General features: G+C 39.2%; 1 protein-coding gene across 9 annotated transcripts in view; it reads left to right on the forward strand.

The window, feature by feature from the left end:
• Window positions 1–24152, forward strand: part of CDC42EP3 (CDC42 effector protein 3) — a 34739-nt gene extending 10587 nt beyond the window's left edge. For 5 of the 9 annotated variants that reach the window (XM_072856597.1, XM_072856595.1, XM_072856594.1 and 2 more), the window contains exon 2: window positions 22036–24152. In XM_072856597.1, coding sequence (XP_072712698.1) covers window positions 22322–23089 — 768 coding nt within the window. In that variant the 5' untranslated portion in view covers window positions 22036–22321 and the 3' untranslated portion in view covers window positions 23090–24152. Of the gene's footprint in view, window positions 1–5281; window positions 5301–20377; window positions 20410–22035 lie in introns of those variants that run through there. The other 4 variants (XM_072856592.1, XM_072856589.1, XM_072856588.1 and 1 more) reach the window with 2 other exon arrangements.
• Window positions 24153–24688: the final 536 nt, after the last annotated feature.

Here is a 24688-nt window from a genome sequence, read left to right on the forward strand (position 1 = left end):
TATCTTCATGGCCATAGTAGCTTTTTATGTGAGACCATTTTACTGAAATGTATGTTTAGCAAAAGTAATTTGAAATACTGTTATACTTACCTTTGAAATTGTGCAAGTTGCACAATACTCTTAAAACTTGATGACTAGTATCTCATGAATGCGGGGGAGCCACATTAAGGGTTTCAACCCCCACTACGTGTGGGACAACAACATACAACTTAACTAAGTAAATGTTGCATTAATGTTGTTTACTTGCACTGAATAATAGAAGAAAGCTCACCAAGTCTGATACACTTCTTTGATTTCTATCATAAAGGTCAACAGGGAACAAGTTAGATAAGAAATTAAATGGACTGATATAGTGAGTTACTGTGCTGGGGTTCATTCTGAATGAGCTAAGTGAACTTTTCTGTGGTTACATGCAAACAGCAGCTGACTTTCTGTAGAGATACAAGTGCTGATGACGAGCTGTGGTCACTGCAACTAGGTGTGACTTGCTTAGGTCTCTGCAAAGTTGTTTAGATGCATTTAGATGGCAATTAATTTTTATTTTTAAGTCATCTTAGAGAACTTTCTAAAAATAAATACTTCTTCATGTCTTTGCTGGGAAAGTCTAAAATGTAGGGCTTGGTGTATGTTTTTTTGGGGGGGTTTTTTGTTGGGTTTTTTTATTATTATTATTCTGTCCCTTTGAAATACCAGATGTTTCAAGTCTGGTTCTCACTGTTTTGCTGTAGAAATTTTATGTGTGTATGAATATTTGTATTGTGCCTTCAACAAAGGGAACAGGTGTTGAGTCTTCATTCCAAATTTTTTTTTCATATTAGAATATTAGACACTACCATAAAAATAGTAAATAAAAGCAAACTGTTAGTCTGAAAATCTTCCCCCCCTCCCAGTTAAGTTTTTAAAAACTCTGTACAGTATAACAGTAAAGTCAGACAAACCCAAAAACCTGAAGCCTGTTATGCTTGCAAAAGCAAGTATCCATAAGTTGGAAAATGCCTTTAGAAAATGGTGATGCATGTATAAGTGCATTATGGTCACATTATTTCTCATAGCCCTCTTGCCTCAAAGAGTATGTGGGGTGAATGAGGTGAGAAGTAACAAAAAGAGAGGATCTGTTTGAAATTCTGGGCTAAAGCTGAAGGTCCTGCTCTGTCATAGCGCTTTGGGGTGGTGCTGGGCAACATTGTAATGCAGAGGGTGAAGGAAGCGAATAATGGTTGCACAAGTAATGTACTCTTGGGATTTTCTAACTTTGCATTCTTTGACTTTGCAACCTTAGTTTTCCACGTATGATATTTCTAATTATGGGGTTCAGAATTCTCAGTGATACTCTGCAAGGAAGATCAAAGGTCCTTTGCTGCCACCACAGTCAGCATCTATGAAGCATTTCTCCAAACAGGTTGTGAAACTAGCTTTCTAGCCAGCAGAGCTCTCTGTCATGATCTTCACAAGGAGAAACCCTGATACCTGTAAGGGTATGAGTAATATTGTTTCAAATCTTCAGCAGGAAGCAAAGAAGAAGCAGGAAGGAGATGGTAGAAAAGACTTGAGGCTTAAGTCTTTACTGAAGAAGAGGCTGATGGATCTTGTTGCTTTCATAAACACTTCCTCTGTTTCTCCTATTCTAGTAAAGCTCCTTATTGACTTTTAAGAAGGTGGTTTTCTCTAGCCGTACGAGTGGGTCAGCTCCTGTGTCGTAGACCATTTTTTGCTTGCTTGGTTTTTCTAGTGCTTGAGTGGTGCACTAGTACCAGGTGACGTACAGGAATGTAACACTGGTGTTGCTGGGTATTTTTCCCTATATTTACATTCTTGTTTATTTTTTTCCCTTATTTCATTTATATTGCCAAGAAGTGTATGACAGCACTAATGGATTCTTCTCATCAAGAAAGCTTTTCAATTTTACCAAAATCAATACTTCAGTAATTTAGAATCTTAAAAAAAAAAATCCTTGTGATACCAGAACAATTTTTGAATGTTCCTCTTGGTTGTAATATTTACTAAATCTAACCTTTTAAATTGTATTAATCAAGATATTGTGATCAGAAACAAGTTCCATTCTTTCTTCCTTCTATGTGTATCTCCAGTTCCAGTTAAGTAAAGCCTAATCATGTGTGTTTACATATATCTTTTTCATGAAGGTCTAAGTATTTTCTAGAAACCTCTAACTTTACCTTTTTGCCTCAGTTAATGTGATTTGGTTTATACTTTGATTTAGTTTGACTTTACTTCTGTTTTTTTATGAGATTGGGTAAATTAGATCTGAAACTCAGGCAAAGACTAGTCCAAGATGTGATGGAGATTAAGGTGAATGTTTTGGTTTGCTTTTTTTCTCCCCTTTTCTGTGCTCAAGATGCACACCATAAATATCCTGTCTTCAATGTGGCAGACCACCGTTAAGGAACAGAATCTTGTTCAGGCACTCTTGCCACTGTTTTTAATGATGAATTCTGTTGGGGAACGGTCATCAGTATTACTTTGTGGTCTTTATTTTTGGATTATTTGATAAACTGTCTTTTGGGAACTAAAGCATAGTTTCAGTTTGGTTAAAATTTATCCCCAGAGAATGGTTAGGCCAATCTTCTCAATGTTCAGATTTCAAATAATAGCTTAATCAATTTTAATTTCACAAGCTCCCTGTCATTTGAAGCATTAAAGTGACTCATTGGTTCTTTGAGAGTACATGTTTCTGTAATCACAAAGATTAAAAACAAAAGCATCTCTGCCACTAAAAGCTGCCTGTGCCACAGTGAGGGTGAAGGAAAAAGAAAATGCAGGTTCTGCCTTTTGTAGTTTGATGTAAAGTCCAGCCGTATCATTTCTCCCCAGTGCTGTGGTCCTTGCAAAGGCACTTTTCTTCAGCTTTTGCATGACTTGCCTGTGTTCATTTGGAGGATGGCATGTGGCTGTGTAGTCTTTGGTGTTTCCTTCTTTTAAGGATGCGTGGCTCCTACAAATATTGTTAGGGGTTAGTCCAATTTAAGGAAGACTTGAACAGTAGGAGAGCTACATGGCGAGTGAAAGAGGGACAAGGAAAGAGTAGTGCTATTGATTGTCCTGCATGTCAGATGCAGCCCACATGTTGCCGCTCCAGATACAAAAGATTACTGCTCTTCATCAAGTTTAAGATGGTTCTTTGCTTGCTCGGGGCTCTCTAGCAGATGGCCTTGGAAGAATAACCACAGTTCAGAAGAAGGTAAGATGCAGTGTATCTGGGGTCTTTTCTGCTTGGATGTTTAAAAACCAGATGGGAATGTGAAGGTAAAGAATGGAGCAGTGTATCCACGCATAGACTGTATATGTGGCATACAGAATTGTATTTTACTTCAATCCAAACACTTGGAGTGGAAAGATGAAATAAGAGGAAGGTGATGCTCACCACAGTTACAGTTCTGTTACAACACTAACAGTATTGTTGTAACAATTGTACCAAATGTTGTAACAATGTTGTACCAAAAGATGCAACAACTGAAGAACTGTCTTCTGTGAGATTTTGTTGTTGTCATTTTATGTCTGCATAACTCTTAATATACTAGATACCTGGCTTGCGATTAGGGCTTCTAATGCTACAGTAATACAAATTTATAGTAATACATTGCTCAGTTTGGTCATCTTGCCTAGAAGTAAATGGTAGAATCTAGTCAGTTTGAAGAAAGCCTTAAATGAAAAGGTTGGATTGTTAATGTTATGATATCTGCTCTAACTTGCTTCTTATTGATGATATGCAAAGTAATTAGTGGTAAGAGAAGTCATACAGACTGAATAGAAAAATCTGTTGTTAGGAATAAGATAGTGGACTGAGCAGACCAGTAATTTGTATGGTAGCTGCTCTATTCCTGTATGTCCCTTGCCTACTTGCACAGTATGATTTTAGTGGGGAGGGAGGCTATATTTCTTCTGGTTTTGTCTATATGCACCCTCAGGCATGATGAATACTCATCTCAGTCTCCAGAGTCTTTTAGATAAGATCCACTAAGGTCAACAGCAAAGACAACAAAGTCATTAATTTTATGGCAGAGTGGGCTGTACAGCTCTCTTAAAAATACATATTTCTAGTCCCAAAGAAGAAAAGTTACAATAGCAAGAGCCCAAGTAGGTTAGGAATCTGTAGGAGTGCCTAAAGGAATTTGTGAGGACAAAAATAAAACCCACCTCTCCAAACAAAAGTGATGAATAATCAAGTAGTTTATGCTGCAGATAGGTTTCAGATTTTTGTCTGAGAATTAACTTCACTTTTAGTTGCGGTAGTTATTTTACCTTGAGACTACAACGGTGCCTCTACTTTGGCAGAGGAATATGCATTGTAAATAAGGTATTTTGTGGCATGGTATAGCAGTTGGATTGCTGGGATATGCTGACAACCTTATAGGAGGAAGAGACAGGAGTAGCATCTAATGAAGCAACAACAGAGAAGTTGGAAGCTTTTTGACACTGCCTTTGGTAAGAACAGTATATCCATTGAAATGTAAATCTTTAAGTGTATTCAAGTAATCTCTGAAAATACAAAAATATAATCTGCATAAAACTGAAAAATCTGTGAGGAAAGAAGCAGGCTTCAATACCCAAATGAGCAATCTAAACATTAAATTAACTCCTGTTGCTAAATTCCAGCTAATTTTCCTGCATCAAGCCTGCTCACATCTTCTTCCCTTGCATCTGTGCATAAGGGTCAATCCCTTCCCTACTTCCACTGTCCTCCCATCTCCTGGTTCCACGTGCCTAGCTCTTATGCAGAGGTTCTGTCCTTCCTGAATTTGGGTTGATGGTTATTCCTTCCTGCCGAGTTGTTTGTGGGGATAGAGCAATGTAAGCAGGAGGGGCAGTATTTTTAATAGAGAGGGGATTTTGGAAGACTTTAGCAGGCAGACACTAAGATACTGAATCTTGCAAAAATTATATAATTAAAACACTTTAAAATTGACCATCCTGGTAATTTGTGGTGACAGGAAAAGACACATTCCCAGATACAAATTGGAATGTCAGGACTAGCTTTAAAAGGACAGAAGTGTCAGAACTTTTTAGCTAGGCTGTGGATTTTGATGGGTGGTGTATACATAGGAGTAAAGGGCATTACGGTGGAGCAGGGGAGTAGAAATACATAACTTTGTTTGTCTCATTAGAGAAACAGTTTAACAACTTCTGTTAAAATTCTCCCACCTCTTTCTAATCCTCCCAATCAACAAATATATACAGATTGCTGCAGATGAAGGATAGAAAATATTGGCTTGAATGGCAGTCTGATATTTATAAACAACTCTGAAAACGAGCTTTAAAATGGAAGCTTCCAAGACATATGAAGGGTAGGTGGACCTGTCAAAAAGGCATCATCTAAGAAATTGTGTGTATGTTCTGTGTAATAAAACAGTGTGGTATCTGCGGAAGTAGGAGCAGCTGTCTCTATGTATGTGTGTACGTTAAAGATCCTTGTCTGAAATGGTAATAGATAATTTTTCAGGTGCTCTGATTCAGTGTGTTCTTTCAGCGCATCTGATGAGGTAGCTGTCAGTAGTTACTGGGATTTCTGAATTTCAAAGTTGCAGTTCTTGAGTTAATATCATGAAAGCACAAATGTGGTCCCAAAGTCGAGTTTTACAGCAGTAACAATATATAGAAGTGGCTTAAAAAGAAATTATAGTTACAGAGTATTGTCAAATTCAAGAACTATCTCAATTTCTCATGAGTAAAAGTGAATGAAGCCACATCTCACTTTTTCATTGTGCTTTTCTTCAAAACTGAGTATCTGAAGTTGGACACTGGATTCTGCTCAGTCATGGATTTGAGATACCCTTGTTAGAAAGTTGTACTTTAAAATGTTTAGTTTTCCTTGTTCACTTTGAATAGGCTATGTTGCTGTGAAATGTGTGCCCTTCTGCTTGCACAGCGTCAGAGGAGAAACAGCTTTTAAAGCTTACAGGTCTCTAACTGTTCATGGCAATTTGACAGGAAAGAATTTATTCAGTTCTCCATGCAGGATTTGAAGTAGTGTCAAACATAGATATCGATGGGGTTTTTTTCTATTTTGTGTTGAAAGACAAGAACTTTCCAAACACAACAGTTTGGATGAGAGCTCTATTTTGATAACTTCCCTGAGATTTGCCCTCGCAACCTTCATAATCATCTTGATGGCCAAGAAAACATAATTTGTGGACAAAAAGACAAAAAATTTAGTATGGCTTTCCCTAGATAAAAATGCTTTCCAAAATATTTAATTCTTAAGAGAAATGTCATGTATTTAGGGAAAAGTACTGTTCATATCTAGAATGATAAAAGCCAAAACAGACCATTGGGAACCTGTCTGTAACAAGCTGTAGTCCTTTCCTGAAATGTTACGCAGTTCTGTGTCAGTATGACTCCTGGCTCTGCCTGAATTGTTTGAATTAGACAATAGGCAGTTTTTATAATTTTTTTTAATAAAAATCCAAATAAAGAATCCACCACAAGCCTTGGTAAATTGTTCTTGCTGTTACAAAAAGGTACGTTTTCTTTCTTGCCTTCCTTTGTCTGGCTTCAGTCTAGCAAACATAAGTGATAGTATCAATCCTGTTGCTCTTCTGAAACCCTCTTTTGTTTAGTGGCATCCTCCCGGATTTGTGGCTACTGGGACTGGGCATGGTGATGGCCAGATACAGAATTACTGGACCTTCCTTACTGGACCCTTGTCAATGCCCTTTTATGCAGCAGGGAATTGCAGTAGCCCCTTGTGACTACAGCACAGGAGGATCAGGTTCAGCTGATCATCTCTTCTGACCTGCAAAACTGTCATTACTGTTTCTGAGCACAATCTTCATCCTGAAAGTGGTAAACTCTTTGTTGCACTCTGCCGGGGGCATGAATGCTTAAGTATGACCAAGGAGCAAATGGCTATTTCCAGGTGCCTAATAAATGACAGCTTTCTAATGGAAAGCCCAAGAAGAATATTTCAGTGTCTGGAAAAACACGTAAGAAAATTTTCTATATCTTCTCCCGCATAAGAAAGGTGTATAGCAAAAGGTGTGAAGGGAGTTTCGTTATTAGGCTTAATCAAGTTGTAAAGCAGCACTCAGTTCGTCTTCTTGGATAATAAGTCACTGGGAACGTAACAGCCAAAATGCAAGGCAGATTAAGAGTCTCTCTGGATTTTTCAGGTATTCACAATTTTTTTTTTTTTTAAATTGAGATTTTGCTTTGGGATGTAATGCTCTTTCAGCCTTTGTTGGCACCCTGGGTGAAACTGCCTGCCTTGTTTCAGACAGTCTGAAACACTCGCTTTGGGAGGTGTGAACTTTCTTAATCAGCAGCCACTAACTTGGGATCCTGGTGACTATTAAAAGTTAACTGTTCTACTGCAAGCTGCTAATGTGTTGTATTTGGAGAGTTTTGGTCTACTGATTAGGTGCAGATTTTTTTCTTTTCATTGCTGTTTGGGTCTTTCCTCTCTTCCCATGCTAAATTGTCTCTGCGTTCCTGCTTTTGTTCTCTGAAGTGAATGGATTATGGTCTTTTTCAGGAATAGCAAGAGTTTAACAGCAGTGTCTGTGGCAGGATTTTTGTTTAAGAAAATAGATATATTTAATTTGAATTATTGCAGGATAACCCATACTTAGTGTTCTGAGAGAACTTAAAACAACAACAAAATTCCATTTTCCCCAAGGATGTGGTTTAACTTAAGAAGCACAGGACTATAGCAATAAGGGTGTTGATGAACTATTTCTAACATGGATCTTTATAGCTGTTGGTGAACAATTTAACGATTTCCTCCAGTAAGGATTTCCTTGGGCTCCTTCCTCGGAGCCCAAGTATGCTGCCCTGCTGCTTCTGCAGCCAGAAGGAGCATACCTCTGGTGAATCCAGGTAGCGCCCACATACAGAGGGAAAGAAGGAATGCCAGTTTGGTAATATCATCTTCCTTCTAGAAGTTACTGTACATGCCTTTTGCTGGGACTGTGTTTCAATGCATTTTGGTTATGATATTTCTATGCCTTCCCATGTGAGTTATATCCAGAGAGTGTGGAACAGGCCCTACGTTATCCATTAACTTCTTCCTGTCCAGTACTGAAGCAGCAACACTGAGATGTTGATGCCCTCCTCACATGCAAGTTCCCTCTTAAATTTATTGAGTGTACTGTCTCTGTTGGCCATGTGCTCTCCTGTAATTCAGGGAGCTGAAGTGTGTTGCTTCCCCGTGTTTCTACAGAGGCTATCTCTGTTAAAAGAAACAGTATGGACTTTTACAAGAGAAGAGAGTGCCACACTGTGCCTTAAATTAATGCAATCCTGATGCACTGTTACAGTATTATATGGGGGAATTTTTTTTTCTGGGTATGGTTTGGATTTGCACTCAGGACAATGAAATTGACCTCAATTTCTGCTTCCCTTGCCTACACTAAGGAGAGATCAGGAATACCTGGCCACTTACTCCTGTGGAATGGATTCTGACCATCTTTACGTTGTTTTTTTCTGAGTTGGTGGGTTTTTTTGTCATAGCTGTTGTGGGTTGGTTTGTTTGGTTTTGGTGGGTGTTTTGTTGTTGTTGTTGGGGGGTTTTTTTGTTTTGTTTTGGTGTCCGTCCATCTGTCCCCCCTCCCCCAAGTGTTTGAGTAGAGGTTTTTGTCAGCACTGCAGGTGTCTGTCCTGGGCTCTACAACGTGTCACCTCTCCTTACATTTCCAAAGGATGGTAAACCACACTAAGCAACATATCACTCCTCCCATGAGTCGAATTCTGACTCCCTGGAGCTTGCAAGAGCCATTAGAAATTTGCTTTGAATAGCCTTCAGTAAAGGCAGAAGTTCATCTTACCTACTTATTATAGGATTAAGTAAATAAATGTGCACTTTACACAGGAAAGTAGGTCCCTGAATTATGTTATTTTATTTGTCTGCCTACACTCCACTGCCTTCCATACCAGCTGTATGAATTTGTACATGAACAACTTGCAGCATGTGGTAACAGCTCATTCTTGGTCAAGAGAGGTGCATTCATGCCCAAAGGGATTCCTGCGCCTCATTTATGTGCTGTTAGAGTTGTATAAATAAGACATGCAATGACCAAACAGAGTTATAACAGTCTAGCAGCAAGTGTCACAATGCAGAGTAAGGCCTTGCTATGTCTGCTCTGTTTCAGAATGAGCTTCTCTCAACTCTGAAGTAACTAGTGCAACCTAGATAAAGCATAGGCTTAGTATATTTAGCTGGTGTTGGCTTAGCCAGACCTAAACATAACTTTTGCCTTGTGCAACTGTTTCTCCTACCTGTGCCCCAGTACTCTGCATCATGTGAGGGGCAAAAATGTTTGAGATTTCTAAGGGGCAAGCTGAGGTTTTACTGAAAAGCCAGGTTGTTGTTTAATTTGGGTGAAATTTGGCCGTCAGACACCTGGTATAGGTGTTGTGGTTTAGCCCCAGTCGGCAATGAAGTACCATACAGCCGTTCACTCACCTTCCCTCCCCACCCCCCCCGGTGGGATGGGGGAGAGAATCCGAAGAGTAAAAGTGAGAAAACTCGTGGGTTTAGATAAAGTCAGTTTAACAGGTAAAGCAAAAGCTGTGTGCACAAGCAAAGCAAGGAATTCATTCACTCCTTCCCATGGGCAGGCAGGTGTTCAGCCATCTCCAGTAGAGCAGGGCTCCATCACACGTAACAGTTACTTGGAAAGACAAACACTATCACTCCGAATGTCCCCCCTTTCCTTCTTCTTCCCCCAGCTTTATATGCTGAGCATGACATCATATGGTGTGGAATATCCCTTTGGTCAGTTGGGGTCAGCTGTCCCAGCTGTGTCCCCTCCCAACTTCTTGTGCACCGGGCAGATCATGGGAAGCTGAAAAGTCCTTGAGTAGTGTAAACATTACTTAGCAACAACTGAAACATCCCTGTATTATCAACACTGTTTTCAGCACAAATCCAAAACATAGTCCCATACTAGCTACTATAAAGAAAATTAACTCTACCCCAGCCAGAACCAGCACAATAGGTCTCCTCAATATCCTGGAAGTGGAGTGCCACTGCTGATCAGTCTTAATTCTATGGACAATGGTTTTGGCAATGGGTTATGTGTATTTAATGGTCAACTTCAGGCTCTCTCACCCCTTAGATCTCCCTTCTCAGAAGTTGCATAAGGAACACGGTCACTGGTGCTGAGGAGCATGTTTAGCAGCTAGTTGGCGTTTGTGAAGGGGAGTGAAAGGGACCTGCAAAGGCAGGGCTTTGCTCCTGAGGCAGGAGGGAGGGAGAAGAGTCGACTCATCCCTCTTTGGCCTGTGAGGGCTGCAGAGAGGTGCAGCTGGGTGTTGTCATCTGTGTTACCTAAAGTCTAGTCTAGTTTCTCTTGAAATATCTGATTAATTTTGGGGTTTTCATTAATGTGGGTTTTGGAACAAATTAAGCGTGACCAAGGTCCCAACAAGGATCTGAAATTTGTTTTGTACTGAAGAACTCTTTATACCAATGAGCACCAATTTGCATTATTAAGCACACGTTTCGCTCGGGCTGCCCAACAGGATTGAACACCGAGACAGAAATTGCCTCTTGCAGTGCCTTTCTTATAAGGTGACATCCACTTAGGCCAGCTCGTGCTTTGGGGTGTGTGTGTTCTTTTACAGCCTTTCTGGGGAGGTGGTAGTTGTTTTATAGCAGTCTGAGTTTGCTGTGATGCCCTTGAAAAGGGCCATGTATCTTGCACTTCCTTAGAGACTAATTAGCAATTGTATATTCCCCCCCACACCCTAAGGATTTACAGTGTTTTAAGGTGCGTGAGAGGGTTTGTTCCGATAGGAGAACTCATCATAAAAAGTTGTAACTTGTTTCTTGCAACAAAGGCAAGTTGTTGTTTTGGTTGAGTATTGCATTACGCCACTGTGTTTGTCAGTGTCGATTTATGCCAGGCTTTAAATAGGATACTCTGCAACGAGTTTGTTTTCTGGTAGTCTGTAATCCTTTCAGGCTAGCTAACTTTAACGAGCAGCAGCATTACTGTGGCTGGTTTTCTTTTGATCATACACAGCCCTAGTCAGGAAATGGGTGAGGAGCATGAGTCATGATTACATTACCCTAATGTGACTGCCTACTAGAAGTTTTCTTTTTGCCGCCAATACTCTTTCCCTTGACGCTACTTCTAAAAACAAAACGTCCATTTTGGAGCACTTTGAAATATTGACCTTTAAACAGAGGGATTTATGTTCTCTTGCAGTCTCAAGACAAAGTTCTGAGCGGGAGCCCCTGCAGAGCGCAGAGAGAACATGAGCGTCTGCAAAATGCTTTTCCAGAAAGCTGCAAAGGGCAGGACTTGACTTGCAGTACATTAGGTCTGCTTGGGTTCATTGGATACAGCATGTTTCCCTGACCCATTTAATTATTCTGTCATGTTGCCTGCACATGCAAGCTCGAGGTCCAGTGTTCTCTATATACAGATGCTGTCATCTCACTCACCATTTGGCTTAAGCTGTGTCTTAGAGCTGTGCTTATCTCTTGAAATATGGCTGCAGTAATGGGAAGTGCTGAGGTACTGGCTGAGGTAAAACCCCGAGTGTTGAGAAGGTAGCTTTAGTGAGATTTGAGGCAGCAGTATTTCAGACAGTTTGATTAAATACATGGGGTTTAGCATTTGAAAGAAATATCAGCTGCTAATCAGTAAACTAGCTTTAGTACTGAATTGCCACTGTGCCACTGAATATTCAGACAGTATACCTCTGTGCAAGTGCTGAGTATATTAATTTCTTTCAAATTAAACTGATTAACTCTGCCTGGTTTTAAGAGCAGTATGTGAAAACAACTGTTGGCACAGAGAGTGACTGCACTCTGATACTACTTGATATATTCCAGAAAAAAGAAGTCTGATCAATTTACTACAAGCAACTCAAGTTAATAGAACTGACCATCTGTCGCAGAGATTTCAGGAGGAAGTGGAGACCCCTGCGCTGCTGTCCAGCGTGATGCATCCCTATCAGCTGGGGCATGTCGCAGGTGTCACTGACATGCTGCAGAGCAGAACCAGAGTATGACGTGTCTTTCAGTTGTCACTTATTCCTCCAGATTCTTACCTCTGCTCAAATGGTGGCTTCAAATAGTGGAGTTGTTTTGTTAGGAGTATAGCTGAAACTCACAGTGAAGATGTAATTTCTATTTTTTTTTCCTTTTGTTTCATATAAGGGTAATAAAACAGTTACTTTAGTTGTATTAACAATCTACTTTGAATTGCATATAGATAACAATTTTAGAAGTCCTGTTTACTCCATGACTTCATCCCCATTCCTTAAAGAAGGCATGAATTGCACCAAAAAACAAATTCAGTGAAGATTTTTGTAATCCACTGAAGAATTTACTTTCTTCCATCTACCCCAAACCCATGCTCTTTGATCTCATCTTGATGACCATTCAACTCTCTGAAGGAGGCAGAACTGCAACAGAGCAGAAGATTCATCCTTTTTCTATGTAATAAAACAAAGAAGTCCTGTGCAAATTTATATTTTTCTGTAGCTTTGTACCTCTAGCTCATTGTTAGCCTTTGCATATAGAGGGCTCTCTGGCCTTCAAGTTTGTTTTAAACCTAGTTTATCAGCCACTTCAAGATGGTAAATATTTCTTTCAAGTGAAATGCTTTGAGAATTGAATAATAGGAGAACTGGTGATTATAATATGCCTATGTCACTTGTGTGTTTCAAGGAGATGATAAAGAATATTTGACTTGGAGATGAAGGGTACTTGCGAATTGGAGGTAGGGAGTTCAGGATAGGGGGATTTTTTTGGGTGGAATGCTTTCATTTTAGATTGCCTATCGTCAGGAGCTACCAGTTAAGAAAATGTTAAACTAAGGATCTTTTTTTAAAAAATAGTAATAATAAGCTCTTAACTATAGCTGGAAAAACTTCATTTCAACATGACAGCTACTTTGGAAATGCTAAGGCAGAAGTTAGTGTAGCTACCAAACCATTTTTGCATCAGAACTGAATAAAATCTGGATGTAATTCCATGGACATTTTTTCTTGCAGAAGAGTTGGTTAAGAACTGCCCGTCCCTTCTGCCGGAACTCCTTTCTCTCTAAGAGGGATGTTTCATGAGGTAGCTGAGCTATTCAAGTGACTTGTTGCAGCTGAAAGTAGCAGTCTCACTCCTGGCGTTGTGATCTTACACCCCTTTCCTAGTTAGTTTTCACCCAGTTCAGTGTGCTGAACTGGCTTAAAGGGGTCAAGTGTGTGCACACGGTAGGGGGGAAGGGGAGAATGCCTTTCTGACAGCAACAGTTATATTGGGCTTGAACTCTCTTGAAGCGTTGCCATCAGTCACACTGCAGCTGTTGGTAAGCCTTTATTGTAAACTGAGTCAGTGGGGAGAATTGCTGCTGTGACTGGTTTGCAGTGTGGCTTGTAGGTCTGCCTGCCCACGGAGGGTACAAGGAACTGCAGTTCAGAACTGGGAGCCAACAGCAAGGAGGGAGGAATCCAGGGTGGGAACTTCTCAAACCAGCTCTGAGCACAGAGCTGGGTTGGGGAACTACACCCTCTGTGTCAAAAGAGAAAGCCATCTATGCTAACCTGCTCAGAATTACAAAGGGTGTGGATTTGTAATCCACTTAAACGGATATGAGTGCTGGCTGACATCAAAAGGGGCAGTACTGCCTGCCTCAATCCACATCTTCCCAAGTTCTTCCATAGGCAATACCAGCACTTATGTGAACATGCGTTGAGCTGCGTCAGGGAGCTGCTTTGGCTAAAAACTGTTCCTTTCTTCTCCCTCAGCAGATGAGATTGCAACCAGAGCAGTTACTCAATCTTTTAGGTGGCACATGGGCTCAGGTTATAGGGTGGTTTTTTTGCCCCATTTCACAATCGTTTTCCTTTGGCCTAAGAGAACTGATGGACAAGTTTTTAAGCCTCTCCATCTTGTGGCTTATGAGTTTATGGTCCTCAGCTGTTTGCTCATCTAGTCTGCTGGCTTTGTAGGAGGAAACGTGTGACTGTGCTTCAGTGCACAGTCTGTCTGACGTAGCATAACCTCGCCTTCACCGGCTGCATGAGTTAAGGTGCTCGACTTTGTACTGACATGTACCTATGCCTAAAGGTCTTGCATGGTCTTGCATTCACCCAATTTTTGAAAGCCAATGATAAAACGGAACTGTATAGTATTAAATCTGTATGTATGAATGTACCAGCCAACAAAGCCAAGAAGAAGGTAATAAAGAGGGACCCGTTTCAGTCCATGGAGCCAAACAACAGAATACAGTGAGCTCATTAAATGTCTGTCTCTGGAGAAGAGAAGAAAAAAGGTTTTTATTATTCCAGAAAAGATGCTAATTTTTCAAAGCTGAAAGAAAGCTGTGACAGAAACCTGTTGGAAGGTGAAAAAAAATTTGCTTGATGAAAAAAATGGGAATTATTTAAGCCATTCTGATGAGTGGTCAAAAGCATAACTGCAAAAACAGACTCTGTAAGGCATTTGACTTAATATTGCATCACAGCCAAATTTTTAAAACGTTAGTCTGCTGCAGTGTCAACAAAGCACGTATTAAAAACATTTAGAATCTCAGAGTAAATGTCAGAAAGAAGTCAGCATCAGAGAGGGATGTATTTTTATTGGAATAATAAATAATGCAGAGATCTTTTTATACAGCATTGGGCTGCATAGTATTTTTATGAGCAGCCTGCAAATAAGTGTAAAATTGTTGTGGTACAAATTTGCAGGTGATGGAGATTGGTGAGGAAATATATTGATGAGGAAGATGGAGAAATCTCAACTGATTTATTGATTGACAGCTTAAGCACATTCACATAAAATGTTTTCTCTTTCTGAGGTATGGCCTTGCTTTTTATCCTGAAGAAAATAAATCCAGCTTACTTGCTGGAGAACAATAGCTTGGAAAGCTGGGGGTTTTGTGTGTTTTGTTTTTGGTTTTTTTTTTTTTCCCCCTAAGGAATAGAGTCTTACTGGACAACCAGTGTAATATGAGCACCAGCATTGGCTATGCTGGCAAAACTTGTTGATTAAATGAATATATGTGTATCTTCATCCTAAAAAACAGAATGGGGATGTCCACTCTGAATCAAGAAATGTCAGCAATAACAAATTTCTACTTTTGCCAATATAGTTTATTCTGCTTGGAGAACACATTTTTGTTATACCAGCACAAGAACTCTTAAATCGTTTGTAATATAATGCTACCCTGTAAATACAGGAAAATTCCTGTTGTAAGATGGTGAGGATAAAAGCAGAAATATGATCTTGTTTATAAACAAGGCAGCAATGATGGGAAGAAAGAAGTGATTTTTATCTTTGCATATGCTGTTAGGGAGAACGATATTGAAATGTTGTCACTAATTATGATCTGCTCTGAAAAGGATGTTGGAAAATTGGAGAGGGTTCAAAGGAGAGAGAGAGAGAGCGCGAGAGAGCTATTTGAAGGCTTAAAATTACTCCCCCACCATCACCACATGAGGAATTCCCCCTGTTCACTTCGATCAAAAAGGATGACTGAGAAACGTTTAAGTTGGTTAGTGTTCAAGTACCTTAACAGGGATGAAGATTACTGGTTGATAAAGGGCCTCTGTAATATCACAGACTGATACAGAACAAAATAATAACTGGAGACTGGGGCCAGTTGCTCAAATTAGACGGCAGCCCCAAATTAGGTAACTTCAGCAGCTCCTTCCTGCTGTGCTGGTACAACTGTTTGAAAGATATAATGAACTGTGAAAATTACTCCCCCCCCCCAGGTTGGCTTTCCTTTATTTCTTTTTCTTACAGGCTAAAATGAAAACTCTTAAATATGTGAAATACCTCATTCATTTCAATATAATGCACAAGTACTTTAATGGTTTAAAGTTGAAGGTGTTCCCTGGTTAATGTGATTCACTCCAGCTTGATCCATTTGAAAGGGTACTATGCAGGGAAAGGTGGCAAGATTTAAAGCAGTCAACAATTAAAAATAATTTCAGGAATGTGTTTTTTCTTCATTCGTGAACCTAGGTTTTGGCAGGGAAAAAGAGAAGGGTGCTGGAGAAATGGAAGATACCTGGAGAGAAAGACACTGTATGTGGACTGCTCACAGCTAGTGTACTATTTAGCTTTGATTTACGTGGGAAAAAGTGTTTATAGCAAGGGAGATGAAAATGTATCCTTATATGATTTTTCTTACATTTCCCTTTCACTTTTCCTTCCAAAGATGACTGATAATGAATTAATTACTTTGCTTTTTAAAAAAAAAAAAAAATTCTCCCCAGCTAGTGTATAGCTGAAGTTTTCCAAGCCTTCCTTGTCATTCATTAATACATCTGTATTATGAAGCATATTCACATTTCCTTACTTAACCCTGAGCAGACAATTGTTTCAAGAATTCAAGCTGCTTCAAGTAGCAGTACCTTGGAGTATTTAGCCACTATTAATCTGGAAAGATAGATCAGGTGGAACACTGCAGGGCTATCTTCCATCTCTGTTACTACACAGTATTTTTATAAATGATTTTAATGTATGCTTATTACATCTGCAGATGATGCTAAACCTGTATGCTGTAGAGGCCAAGATTAAAATGCAAAGTGATCCTGACCATTTGAAGTGTTTGAAATGAATAGAATGCAATGCAGTGAGTATGGAGGCTTTGCTACAGGGGCATAGTCAAGAACAAGATGTAGAATAACTGGCTAGACAACAGTTCTTCGCTAAAGGAGCTAGGTTTTTAGTGGACCACAAACTAAACATAAGCCAACAGTGTTGTGATGCTGAAAGAAAAATGCAGACACTATTAAGAGAGAAATTGAGATCTCAGCTTGAATATTGTGTTTGCTTTTGGGTATATTTAAGGAAAGATTTGAGCCAAGGGGAGGAATACCAGCAAAGGAGGTTGGGGAAGCTATCTGAGCTCCAGAAAACATGGCCTGTGTTGAAAGGTTGAAATATGTGCATCGTTTAATCTGAAGAAGAAAAGGTTTAAAGGAGATGTAGAATGCATACAACAACGAACTGTATTCATCAGGGCCCAGATTGGAGCAGGGGAGACTTTAGATGCATCTTCTCTGATGACTAGCCTCTGTGAAGTAAATTAATGTGTGCAGTCTGCACATGTAGGGAATTTTAAGAGGAGGGTGAACAAACATCTTCCAGGACTAGCAGAAGGCATCTGGATCTTTGCAGGAGGATGGAGAAATGAATGAACTGCATCACAGGGTCCTCTCTTGACCTGTGTTTCTGTAGCTGTGGGAAGGATTGGGGCTTTCTTTTCCTTCATTTTTTAAAAAGTGTATGTGACAATGGGATACAATAGGTTAGATTTGATCTAGGAAAGTAGCTTGAGTGCAGTTTGAGAAAATTAGTTGAACTGACGAGTGATTAGCCTGATTGTTTTTATAAAGTAATTAAATCTGTAGCTTTAATCAGAAAGGTGCAAATTCTTTGATGGAGGGAGAAACAAAGGGGCGAGGACTTCTAATCTGATCAGGGAAGTTGACTTTAATACAGATTAATTCAAAGGCTGGGCCTCTTATAAACAAGATAAATTTAGATGAACAGTCTGGAGGGAGAAGTGTTACCACCTGATTTGGTTAAAGCTACTCAGAAGGTGGTGGCTCTATAAGCAGAGGCTCACTGGTGGCCTGGTCTAGAAGTGGACAGACTTGTGGCCTCTCATCTTCAGAGGCTTCAGTTGATACGGACATCTAAGTCCACAGGAATGTGAGAGGTAAGCTCTGTGGTGCATCATCTGCTGCTTTTCTTGTACCTGAAGACTTGGTTATACTGGGAGTTTGTTTTACCTGCATTCAGGAATTGTGACTACACGAGTTCAAGCCCCTGTTACAAAAACAATAAAAACATGGTTTGCACTGATGTTGTTTCAGACATAGTGAAAGTATCAGCATTGACAAGGATGTTCTCAACAGTTTGTTTGTGGCGCTGAAAGCTACTGGTAGCTAAAACCTAAAATGAACCCCTAAAGCCTAATTCTTCTATGCTTGCAGATATTTAATTGTGTAGAAAAGTTGCAGCAGCTTATTGCACAGTTTGTATCTGTCTTTTGCTGTGTTACTGTATTCTCATTTGGATATTGAAATAATGTGCAGCCTCTGTTTTCTCCTAGTGACTTGCTCCACAGGATAATTCAATGTTATTTTAAATGATGCTTTGGAAATTGGTTTCTCTAAAGTTCACGTGCTTCTAACCAATGATGTGTAAGGCAGAGCCCTTGAAAGGGATTGTCCTGTAGAAAGAAAGCCCATGGGCTTCCTACGGTGCACGCTTGCTTCTGGTCCTGCTCTGTGGAAACAGGAGTTTTTTTCTATAATTTCTTTGCCTAGGACACTGCTTAAGGATCTAGGTCTCTTGGGATTTGTGCACAAATAAAATTTTGCACCTTGACCCTTGTTTGTCTCTGGCTTTGTAAGCTTAGCTGTTAAGATATTTGCTGATAGTCTGTCCTTTTAAAAAAGACTGTGGAATGAACTGAGGCATCCATGTAAAACTGAGCTGTGTGGAAGGTGATGATTGCTGAGTGGACAGAAGGTTCACAAAGTAGATTGAGAAGTGCCTCTGAAAATATTAGTCTTTGTTACCAAGCAAAACGCTTATATGAGAGTGTGAAGTGATAGGAATGAAAATGAGCAAGTGTTACAGCCAAACTAAAACTTTAATTTTCACTGGGCTGAAGTTTCTCTGGCTTGGCTCATGCTTGGATCTTGTTAGGAGAGGGATATCTCTTCAGCTGGAAGAAAAACCCTTTCATGTTGTTTTTCTCCTAAATTGAGGTGGTCTACTGTAGGCTGGCAGCCTGCAACTGTGGACTTTTGGTTATGCATTTGGTTTTCTGATAATTTCTCATTCAGCTTTCCAGTTTGGCTATACATTCACTTAATTACTAAGTTGAAATTAGTCAAAACAGAGACTCTTTTAGCAGCAAGATCAGAAAAAGATCTCATTTTAAGACAAGGTGAACTTTACTGTGTGGCCTGATACCGAGATTGGGGTGTGTTCTGTCCCTTCTCTTAGCCTGTGTGTACCGGTGATTTCATTAAATCTTGCTGAATGCAGGGAGTGTGTAAGGTTCTTGTGAAAATTTTGTGGGCTATTTTTTTAGTTTTGCAGGAGTTGAGCTGGAGGCTTAGTCTCGTTAAAGCCTTTCTTCATTTGCCAAAGTTGGGTTGTTTTTTTTTCCTTATTAACAGAACTACCTTTTTTTTAAGCCAAATGTTATATATTGATATAGGTTCTTCCTTATTTAATTGTTAATGAAATAGCCTAAAATACTGTTGTTACTCCTAAGTCAGTATTTCTGGATTTATGATATATTTCAGCTGTTCAAAGTAGCTTAAAATCTGTGCTCCTTTGGGCAGTAGTTGACAAAGAGGATAGGTATGCAGAAACAAAGTACAGTTGCTCTGAAGCCTGTTATGCTGTTATGTGGAAAGCCTGTCCATTGAGGAGGGAACCCTTATCTTTTATTTACAAGGTGTAATTTGCAGATTTTTCAATAGAGTAGCTAGTGAAATCTGCAGGAATGGTAGCTTTTGTTTTCATCAGAGCAAACGATGCTTGCAGTAAGCACGTAATTGTGAAAGTTCTTCTCGTCAAATGTAAAGCCTCTTGCAATGGCCAAATGGAAGCCAAGGCCTTCACAAATACAGGGACTGCTGTATTGAGAGGGATTATAATTCCTGGCACCGGAGTCTCTTGCAGCATCCTCTGAGGTAGTGTGGTTTTACACTGCCCCTTACTGGGGCGCTCTCGTAGTGCAAGAACTAAAGGAGATCTGGATGCCCAAAAGTTTGCTCTATTTTGGGTTTTTGCATTATTTCCCCCTGAGCTATGAGCTAAATAAAATACAGTGGTGTTCTTGTGTGTCAAAGTAGGTTATTTATATTAAAAGTTATTTTACACTTGATTTTAGTATTTCTTCATGTTCAGATGTTTCATTGTGTCCTTCAGGTTTCTTTGAAATCTTCTTGTGGAGTTTGGTGATAATCATCTTTGATACACATCCAAAGTGGTGGAAGCCATGAAAGCTTTGCATGAACTAGGAATTGTCTTTAATTTTTTAAACTAGTGACCAACAGGCATGACTTTGGACCACATTGACACTACATTGCCATTCATTCCAGATTAAAAGATCTGAAAGAATGAGGAATTTGAATCAGGTGGAATTCTGCCTGTTACTCCTGAGAAGCGAGATAGGGCTGAGTTCACTTGATAAACATAAAACAACCTCACCATTTGGCTTTGTTTGCTAAAAAAAGTCTTCTCTTTAGAGTTGAGGAAATTTTGTTTAGCTAAATGGGTTGCTCGGGTAGAATGATAATCGGGGGGGAACAATGCAGTGAATTTTCCAGTTTAAAACTGAAAGGTAACAGAGTTGACTACTCAGTTCTGTTGCCATGGGGTGTGGCATAAGTAGAGATCTTATTTAGGATTTACTTTTGTATCTTACAGGACTGACATGGAGTTAAGCTGGTGGAGTTTTGGTATGTAATGTGAATCTAGTATTCTGTAGATCCTAATGAATTACCATTTTGTTGTGTAGAAGGAAGCTTTGAAGTGCTTTTAACTGACTGATGCAATCAAATATATTTTCAAAATTGAGCTTAAAAGTATAAAGTGTCCTCATAACTTATAGAACATTGAGTTTATTGTGTATGACAGTGTTCATCTGTTTATATCTGTTGTACTTTTTGGGGGAGGGCTTTTCAACAATATCTGAAGTGCAGTAGATACCTGGTGGGAGTCAAAAAACCAAAATACTAACCTGGCTAGATTCCCAGCTCCCCTTGTGATGCACAGTTAAGTACCCCACTGTAGGAACTAATTACTCAGGTTAAAGGATTTGTGAAAATGCTTAAATACTTCTTGGCAATCTGGCTGTATAGCCATACAGTACAAAGTTTTAAAACTGGTGATTCTTACTGGACTTAATTTGATGAAGGAAAATATCTGCTGGGGCATGGATAAAAGGCAGCAAAAGTAGCCCTTGTTACAGACAGCTTCCCTTCACTTACTGCATAGAACAGTCTTTCTGTGCAAAAACTGCAAGCTCCTTTATGGCATGAGGATGGTGATGGACAGAGTGTGAGGGATTTGGGGCTGAGTATTCTGGTGAGGAGGGGTGACCTGTGATGCTCTGGTGGTCCATGGACTGAATAGGGGAAAGTACAAAGATGTCCAGGAAAAAAATGCATTCTTATTCTGAGGTTGCTCAAGAGTCAGGAACTGGTACTGTAAGGAAGAAATACACTATTAAAGCATTAATAAAGAGTGTTTTTCCATAACTTGTTGACCCAATAGCCTGTTAGCCCTTGCGGACTGCTTTATCAGGCTTTTCAGAGACCACATTTTAATAGGAAGACTTGGTTTGCAAACGCTGTTTCATTTGGTTGCACAGAGCAACTCTGAGTCACTGTGGCCTCATGGCCTACCTAATTCATGAGCTACAGTCTATAACTAATTGCTATGAAGAATTCCTGTAGTCTAAAGATTGTAGTCACAAGAATCAGTCTCTTCTAAAACACCTGCTTTTGGAAGTTTCTGACTAACTGTAAAGACCTGGACTAGCACTTTTTTCAAGTCCCTAAAACTGTCCTTTTAAATGGGCACATTTATCAGAAATGTTATTGGTGACAGTTTGTGAGAGTTCCAGCACTAAATGGGGATATCTGAAGTTCTGTAATCCAGGGTGGTCTAATCCATTTTCAGAAAGGTTTCCTGAATGACTCTGTCGATCTTCCTGGGTCTCCCAAAACCTTAATGTTGCTGAATGTTATAAATGTGTTTCTGCATGCGCTCTCAAAGGCCAGCATTTTGAATGCCAGAATAAGGAGAAGAAAGATTGAGATAGTGATATTTATCAAATGAATTGTGCTCAGCAACCGTGTCTAAGAAACTCTGACTTCAAAAAAAGGTATGAAGTCAGAGAAAGGTTAGCTAGCCCTTGTTAATCTAAACTCTTTTATCTTGCTTAATGAAGGGAAGCAACATCATAAGCTAATCTGCAGGCTGGAACTGTCAGTACCATTACTAATTTTTTTTGTAAAAACAAGACTGAATGAACCATGAAAAATAAATTAATGATAATCTGATTTTTGTATCCCATGCAGGCTTTTTTCAAGTTCTGGAAGTAGCAGGGCATTTGGTTGGTAACTGACCTGAAACTTGTGCTCCACCTTGGAAAGATCTGCAGTGGGAGACATTCACCTTCACATACCCTACAGTTCTTTGCATCAGAGGAAAGGGACTTCATGTGCAAGAGTGGTTCAAGATGATGATGTAACGTTGATAACGCTGAAGGTCTCCCGAGAATAACTGACTTTAAGAGGCTTCTCCCTCCCCTTCCTTTTTTTTTTTTTTTTGAAATAACTTCCTCTCTCAGAAACTACAAGCAAGATGCCAGCCAAGACACCCATCTACTTGAAAGCTGCTAACAATAAGAAAGGGAAGAAATTCAAACTAAGGGATATCTTGTCTCCTGATATGATCAGTCCACCACTTGGAGATTTTCGTCACACCATACACATTGGAAAAGAGGGACAACATGATGTTTTTGGAGACATCTCCTTTTTGCAGGGCAACTATGAGCTATTGCCTGGAAATGAAGGAGAAACCAGAGTTAGCCAGTCTGGTGGCCACAATGAATTCTTAAGGGCAAACAGCACTTCTGAATCCATGTTTACAGAAACTCCATCACCAGTGCTCAAAAATGCTATTTCCCTTCCTGCCATTGGAGGTTCTCAAGCCCTTACATTGCCCTTATTGTCACCAGTGACATTTAATTCAAAGCAAGAATCCATCAGGTCATCAAGAAGTCCTAGGCTTAGCTGTGAGCCAGTAATAGAAGAAAAATTGCAGGAGAAAAGTAAACAGACGGAGGATGGAGAAACATACAAAGATGACATATGGGAGCAAAATGGTGGTTCTTCACATTTTACTAATGGTAGAGACAGTCACTCATCCAGCTTTTCTGAACGATGCACTGATTGGCAAACAGTTGATTTATTTGATGACAGTCGACTTTCATGTGAACTAACCAAGACAAAGACTAAGTCAGAAGAATCCCTTTCAGATCTTGCAGGCTCTCTTCTCTCATTACAACTTGACTTGGGACCTTCACTTTTGGATGAGGTCCTCAATGTAATGGACAAGAATAAATCTTAGAACTGGTACTCCCTTGCTTCTTTATAAGTGATTCACTTAAACAAAAACAAACAAAAAAACATAGTTCAAAAGTCTAGACACTTAATCAGCTGTATTTGCAGTTGTTTGACGGGTTTTCTAAAAATATTCTTAAAATACTATTTTTTTACCTGTTTTTCATTATTTTTATTACACTAAATTCTCATAGTAGGAAGGTAAATTTTAATAACAGTTTTCAGCAAATATAAAATGTTTTTAAGTACCAGTATTAATGATCAGAAACTTAAGAAACAGAGTTTGAGGATGATACTGATTGTGACATTTGGTTAGTTCACTTCTATGGGCTTCTGAATATATGAGAATCTCTAAGTGTCAGAAAAGAGACTGATATTAATTATTCACTTTTATAAATTATTACAACATCACTTTACATGTAGGCCTCTTTCTAGAACCTTGTGTTTGAGGGTTTGATAGTGCTTTTTTGTCATTTTCCATAGTACCATTTCTGTTATACCTTCACTGTAACTACTTTCTCGGTGTTACACTAATGCTCTGTATTCAGATGTGAGCAATTTGAAGGCTTTTTCAGTTTGAACACCTGGTCCAGATTCTCAGCTGCTTTGAATGAGTATGCACAAATTTACATAAGTTGAGGCTTGGGCCTGACATTGTATAGGAAATGATATGTCGTAAACAGGTGACACATGCAAGATATTATGGTTAAATTATTTTAAAAGTTGAAATATATTTTTTGTGTGCATTTTTTTTTTACTGCAGAGCCTACACATACAGTATCTCATCAAAATAGTCGCTTGGCATTATTGGTGCTCTTCTGAAAATTGTATATTTGTGTGTTTGAAAGGAATATGTATTGATACTCCTTGCCTTTCTCTTCATTTATTGCCACACATGCTTAAACTTGCAACCGATTATTTTAATTTTTGAAGAAGGCACTGGTTATTCACAATGCTTGTGATGTGTGCTGCAACAGCCAATGTTTTGGGAAATGTGGATCCTTTAATACAGTACCTACATAGATTGCATAGATATCTTGTGCAATACAATAAACAAAAATTTAAATTTCTATGTCTTTGTGATTCAGTACATAGCCTCACCAAAATATGAAGTTTTGTTTTCTGCTGTAACGAAACAGTCTGCAGTAGAGTTGCAGAAATATGGGACCAAGGGGCAGATCAATTCTACTGTCTTAATTCAGTTGACTTCTCCAATTTGTTTTAGTTTCTGAGGTTTTAAGGGCAAACTCCAAGCAGGTAGGACCCTCTGGGATATACACTGATTTTAAGTAATTGGAGACAAGAGAGTAATACTTTGGTCCTAGTGAAGTTAATGGCAAAGTTCCAGCAGCTTTCACTTAAGTCTTTAGGTAAAATCCTGACAGTTTGTAGACTGTTCTTCATTAGATAACCACATTTATCTCTGTCTTCCTATCAGAACATGTAAGTCATGGATTATTTACTATATATTATATTTATCCTTAAAATTTCTACGGAGTCAGTGACAACTAATTCTATTCCTTCAGTGTGTTTTAGGAACACAGTCTTTACCCCTGTTTCCGGTTAAGCACTTGTTTTATTATGCATTAATCAGACATGCAGCTAC

The sequence above is a fragment of the Ciconia boyciana genome, chromosome 3 (genome assembly GCF_034638445.1).
Source record: "Ciconia boyciana chromosome 3, ASM3463844v1, whole genome shotgun sequence".
In the NCBI taxonomy this organism is placed as follows: Eukaryota; Metazoa; Chordata; class Aves; order Ciconiiformes; family Ciconiidae; genus Ciconia; species Ciconia boyciana.